The 6,044-nt window shown below is 38.7% G+C and overlaps 1 protein-coding gene across 1 annotated transcript in view; it reads right to left on the bottom strand.

Moving 5' to 3' along the window:
- LOC107557183 (fibrinogen C domain-containing protein 1-like) overlaps positions 1–5,034 on the bottom strand; it is a 124,235-nt gene extending 119,201 nt beyond the window's left edge. Inside the window, exon 1 of the mRNA XM_016240506.1 lies at positions 4,437–5,034. Coding sequence (XP_016095992.1) covers positions 4,437–4,508 — 72 coding nt within the window. The 5' untranslated portion in view covers positions 4,509–5,034. The remainder of the gene's footprint in view (positions 1–4,436) is intronic.
- Positions 5,035–6,044: the final 1,010 nt, after the last annotated feature.

The raw sequence follows: 6,044 nt of genomic DNA, 5'->3' as shown, positions 1-6,044 counted from the left end.
GGTTAAACCAAATAACATTCGCTCCATCACACTGAAAAAACGATCCATGACAGTTTGATATACAGACGCCATCTAGGAGAGCCATTGATGGCCTATAATTATACAACTACTCTTAGAGCGAGAACCTCACCTGTGGGACTCCATATATCAGAATTCATACGCCCCCAAATAGCCCCACAATCCTGTGATGGATATCCAGCACAGATAACAGCAGAGAAGGGAAAACCATATATCTGCAGGGACTTTATAGCTTTCACATTCATCCACTGTCAGTGTGCTACAACCAAGGCCAGAAGACTTTATTATGCAGACAGGAGAGATTGACGAGAAACAAGGTATGGCTGAAAGGATAGGGTTGAAATTCTGATAGCATTTCCAGCCACAATAAACACCGGAAGACCACAAAGAATGCACGTGGAGGAATTTTAAAGGATTTTTTTTAAAATTTGGAGCCACAGTTGATTGATTTAATCCCATTTTTTTTCCTGGATCAAACATTAAATAGCATAAGTACTATTGTGAGGGGAAGTAAACGGCTTTGAGAAGAGAATAAGCAGGGTTTTGTCATTAATACGGCTGAAAAAGCACATGAGCGTCACGACATAATGAAACGGGAAGTGTTTTAGAGTCGTCGCAGCATACTTATTAAGCTAGAGGACACTCTAGATTTCTAGTGTTTTATCCTGTACACACATAATGGCTATGTTCAGTCATGCGGTTACAGCTTTCATTACAGAACAGCAGGCTTCCAGGTTTTTGGAGGAGTGTTTAATTGGCAGCGCCGTGTTTGACAAGCATCCCGAAGAAATGAATTTCAGCCCACATGTTTGGACTTTCCATCCCCATTGTGTCCAGCACACAATTGGTAAACATCTCTCACATTGTCTTTGTTTGGCCGCATTGAATTGCTGTGTGCGCCAATGGGGAATTGCTGGCCAGAAAGCAGGCAACGGCTGGGCACGACTTCACAGATTCTCCAAAGATTAACTCTAGAGATAAAGTATCTACACTTCATCCTGATGAAAAGCTACCCAGGCTGTCAGCAAGTCTGTTCACTTTGCAAATCTTAATAGCTACTACAACTTAAGCAGCTTGACACATTTGAGAGGGAAATGAATTGATAAAACTCTATTTAACTTCAGGTGGCTGCTATCGTCCTGTGCTGAGATGAAGTCTGCAAGTTATAATGGCCAATACTCATTTTTCCGACTCTCCAGGATGGCAAATGTTTCTTACAGCTTTCAAAATGTTCAATCCCTCCAGCCCTTTATAGTAAAATGCCTTTAAGTAAAAAGAGCAGACAAGCAAATCAACTGCCTGAAGATGTTTTAGCCTGCAGTTTCCAGGGTTAAAAATACAGTGGCAGCTTAAAGAAACAGACCGTTCGCTCAAGAACAGATATTCTGTCATTCTTTACTCACCTTCATGACGTTCCAAACACGAATGAAAATATGTTTGGCAGGATGTTCACGCTATTCTTTCCTATACAATGACAGTGAATGGTGACCAGGGTCTGTCAAGCTCCAGAAATGACAAGATGGCGACATAAAAATTCAGAATGCATCATAAAAACAGCAGTCTATACAAATCTCATTTGTGTAAAGTGAATATGAGAACATTCAAATTTGGCATGTCACAATTAGGTTAAAGACACAGGAAAACCAAAGACATTTTGCAAACCGTTGAACATATGTGAAAGAGAATGAGATTTGAGATTAGCATCCACACCAATGAACGATTACACTAAGTTTACTATAAATGCATACTGCAGTTATGTCATCTGCCGCTTTAAATGCTCAAGTTCTTTAAAATCTCTGATTCGCTGTCAACATTTTTATAAGCTGGAAAAAAATTGTTCTGAAAGAGATTTCTACAATATCGTTCCTCTCTTTCATTATCGTTATAGCTGTGGTATGGACATACACTCTTAAAAATAAAGGTTCCAAAAGGATGCAATAGAAGAACCATTTTGGGTTTCCCAAAGAACCATTATTTTCAAAACATTTTAATCATCTGAAGAACCTTTTCCACTTGTACAATGTTAATGTTCTTCAAAGGTTCCTCATGGATGACAAAAAAATAACCTTTACTTTCAACAGTGAACCTATTCTCATAGAATTAGAATGTTTATTAAAACATATAGTTATCCTTCTTGGTGTGAACATCCCTGCGCATTGTAGTGCACGATTTGTGTGGGGATATTTTTAAGGTCCTTTTGGTGACCATTCATCACCATTCACTTTAATTGCATACAAAACGGCTTCCAAACATCTTTTTTCGCGTTCCACAGATGAAAGAAAATCATACGACTTTGGAAAGCCATGAAGGTCAGTAAATAACAGCAGGGTTTTTAGTTTTAAAAATCACTGCAGCTGTTTTGCTCAAGAGTGTGACCGTGTGTGTCTGCAGGAGTAGACCTTAAAGAATACCACGGGTGGGCCGACAGTGAAAAATCCCCAGGAACAAGGAGCTAATGAGTCCATCTGACCATACCATACAATAATGTTACTGCCTGCAACTTAAACTAGCTGACTGTGACTCCTTTGGCTATTATATAACACACACACCATACATCAGGTTGCTGATGCTAAAACATGCAAATCCTTCTTTTAACTGTACGCCTGTCTCACAGGACCCATGAGCCTATTTTTAACCAATGCACAATGGACCAGGGGCTTCACCTATTATATTCAACTGTACAAATCAAGGCACAAAGTACAGCATAATGAATTACAAATCATGTCCATCAAAGTCTGAATGCTCCAGCACAGCAGGTGAACAGTTTTATTCCTCCCATGAGATCCCACCCCCTCCTCTCTCTCTCATTCTCTCTCCCAAGTGAATATTTTATTAATAAACATCAGTCAGAAATGGATGGCAGACAAATGCACGTTGATTAATTAACAACCCCTAAAATAACTTATGCAGCACACAGCAAACAAGCCCAGGCAGTTTGATAAACTGGCACGACACTTCAGTTGTGCTGCGTGTTAAAATGACTCAGTTACACAAGACGGGCAAATAAAGAAGTGCCATTAGAACAAGCGGCTCGTGTTGGTGTTGACGCTTCAAAAGCAGGGCTTGACATATTCCTGAAAGGGCATTGTATTATGCACACTTTACACCCCCACTGAGAGAAGGTTAGAGGATGCCACGTGAGGATGATAGCAGAAATAAACAGCTGTTACTGCCGTGATCCCATCCTTAAACCGCTATAATCAGGATTGCAATAAACAGCGTGTTACCCCCTAAATGCTCGCAGCAGATTACAGTGGCTGTGAAATGCAGGCAGTGGTGAGATATAGATTTTTCAAACGAGCTTTGTGCGAGATAAAGAAAGGAAAGATGCAACACCCTTCAGCGTACTGAGCTCCACTGTCAGATCTGTGATGTGCTCTCTCTGCTGTGAATGCATGAACTTCCAGCATTCACGAGTGAAATTTTCGGGCAGGCATGCAGTCGCTCATACATGGAGGGACTGAGCTTAATCCCTTAGTTCTGTGTGAGCTGCATAATAGAAACAAATTTATTCCCTCGTGTGCAGAGGGCACGGAGAGAGGTATCATCTGACACTGGTACTATATCAATCTAAATACTTGAGAACTAAAAGGGCTTATTATTTACTAGCAATAAACTTATTTTAAGCCAATGAATCTGTCAATATTTTGGTATTGTCAGATTATCGGCATCCGATTATACGACTGTTGGTTGCAAAATTTGCCAAAGGATTTTATGCTTTCAAAATCATTTTTAGTGATTCTTAGTAAGTATTGTATGTAGCTAATGTTTTGTACATTTAAATATTTTATATATATTTATATATATATATATATATATATATATATATATATATATATATATATATATATATATATATATACAGTATATAATTAAATTATAATATTAAATAAATATTAAATATAATTATAATATTAAATAAATATATTATATATATTATATATTAAGATTAAAGGACTCTTTTCTGTATGTGCAATTATTATGGTCTAACTTCTGTTTTTTTTAATGACATTTTGGCCATGTACACACAAATTTATATATATATATATATATAAAATAAATAATCATACTCCTTAAATCTCTTTCTAGGCAGCGCTTTCTTATCCAAAGCAATTAGTTATAAGACACAGAATAGTCAAGAAGACAAATGCTAAAATGCATTACTATAATTTAATCAAATAATATTTGTTTAAACAAATAGTTTAGCCTAATCTTCAAGGTCTGAAAGCATGACGTGATTTGTTAATAGCGGCATGTGTTTTGAAATATTGAGTTCCGAGTAATATTTATGTTTGCTGTCTATATAAAACGCAATGAGACCTGCATATGGTCATATCTATAGTTTTCGACCTGCCTGAACATCACGAATGCATCGACACAGGTCTAGTAGCTCCCTACATGACGCGCGTGCAACATACCTGCGATTTATGCTGCTGTCCATCCTCGAGTTCTGAAACACTGTTCATGATTTTCCATCGATCATTTACCATTCTCTGGAATCCTTACCATCCGATAGTTGTTTTCATGGGCATGAGGAGAGAACGGAACTGTCAGTCTTGAATTCCAGCATCCAAGAAAGAGATAAGGGAGAGAACACAACAGTCTACGGGAACTAAAACTACTTCACAAGATGATCCGCACAAACCTACAGAAAACCGGGGCACAGAACTAGAGATCCACACTCATTTTGTAAAAGAAAAATATACGTACTTTAAGGGACTTGTCCCTCACCCCCAAAAAGAAACAAACAAGAAAATGCAGTCCGAAAGCAGATCCGATCTCCTCAACGCACTCCAGTACTGAGGCGAAGGTGTGACGGTTTGCGGATGATGCGTTCCGTTCGTTGGCAGGTATTCCTCCTCGGATATAAAACTTTCCCTGTTCAGTCTGTGAGAAACAAAAAAGACGTGGATTTAGATAATAAACCATTAAGTTATGCAAAATAACTGTGTGCTACGCGTCCGTTTGATTAGCTTCATTCCTGTGGTGTAAGGACACGTTTGTGGTGGAGAGCTCCTGAAATCCACCCCCCTCCCTATCTCGCGCTTACACAGCGATGTCCGATCCGTGAGCGTATCGTTCTTTTGTGTCGGATCTTTTAAATGATTCATTCGAACCGGTTCACTAAACTGGTCTGAACTACAGGTGCATCTCAATAAATTAGAATGTCGTGGAAAAGTTCATTTATTTCAGTAATTCAACTCAAATTGTGAAACTCGTGTATTAAATAAATTCAATGCACACGGCTTAACAAGAGGAATACGACAACTGTAGCCAAATTCCTTGACACGTCTGTGTGTGGTGGCTCTTGATGCCTTGACCCCAGCCTCAGTCCATTCCTTGTGAAGTTCACTGAAATTCTTGAATCGATTTTGCTTGACAATCCTCATAAGGCTACGGTACTCTCGGTTGGTTGTGTATCTTTTTCTTCCACACTTTTTCCTTCCACTCAACTTTCTGTTAACATGCTTGGATACAGCACTCTGTGAACAGTCAGCTTCTTTGGCAATGAATGTTTGTGGCTTACCCTCCTTGTGAAGGGTGTCAATGATTGTCTTCTGGACAACTGTCAGATCAGCAATCTTCCCCATGATTGTGTAGCCTAGTGAACCAAACTGAGAGACCATTTTGAAGGCTCAGGAAAGATTTTGGGTTTTTGTTAAATGTGAGCCAAAATCATCACAATTAAAAGATCCAAAGACTTAAACTACTTCAGTCTGTGTGCATTGAATTTATTTAATACACAAGTTTCACAATTTGAATTGAATTACTGAAATAAATGAACTTTTCCACGACATTCTAATTTATTGAGATGCACCTGTATTTGCTCACCGGACTAAACTGAATGATTCGGTCACGAGTGAACAACTCTCTGACTCATTCAACCGGAAAGCGAACATGTCCGAATCACAATGAGCCGAGAACTGAAGAGTGAGCTTGCAGTAAAGAGCATTTGGAGCCCATCGAGGATTTTTCTGATGGAACGAATAGCAGAAATGTAAAACGTAGGCCTACTTCGTATTCTA

Source organism: Sinocyclocheilus grahami, unplaced genomic scaffold (assembly GCF_001515645.1).
Source record: "Sinocyclocheilus grahami isolate Dianchi unplaced genomic scaffold, SAMN03320097.WGS_v1.1 scaffold592.1, whole genome shotgun sequence".
NCBI classification, from domain to species: Eukaryota; Metazoa; Chordata; class Actinopteri; order Cypriniformes; family Cyprinidae; genus Sinocyclocheilus; species Sinocyclocheilus grahami.
The sequence above is the reverse complement of the archived record's forward strand: the minus strand, read 5'-3'. Positions and strand labels throughout refer to the sequence as shown.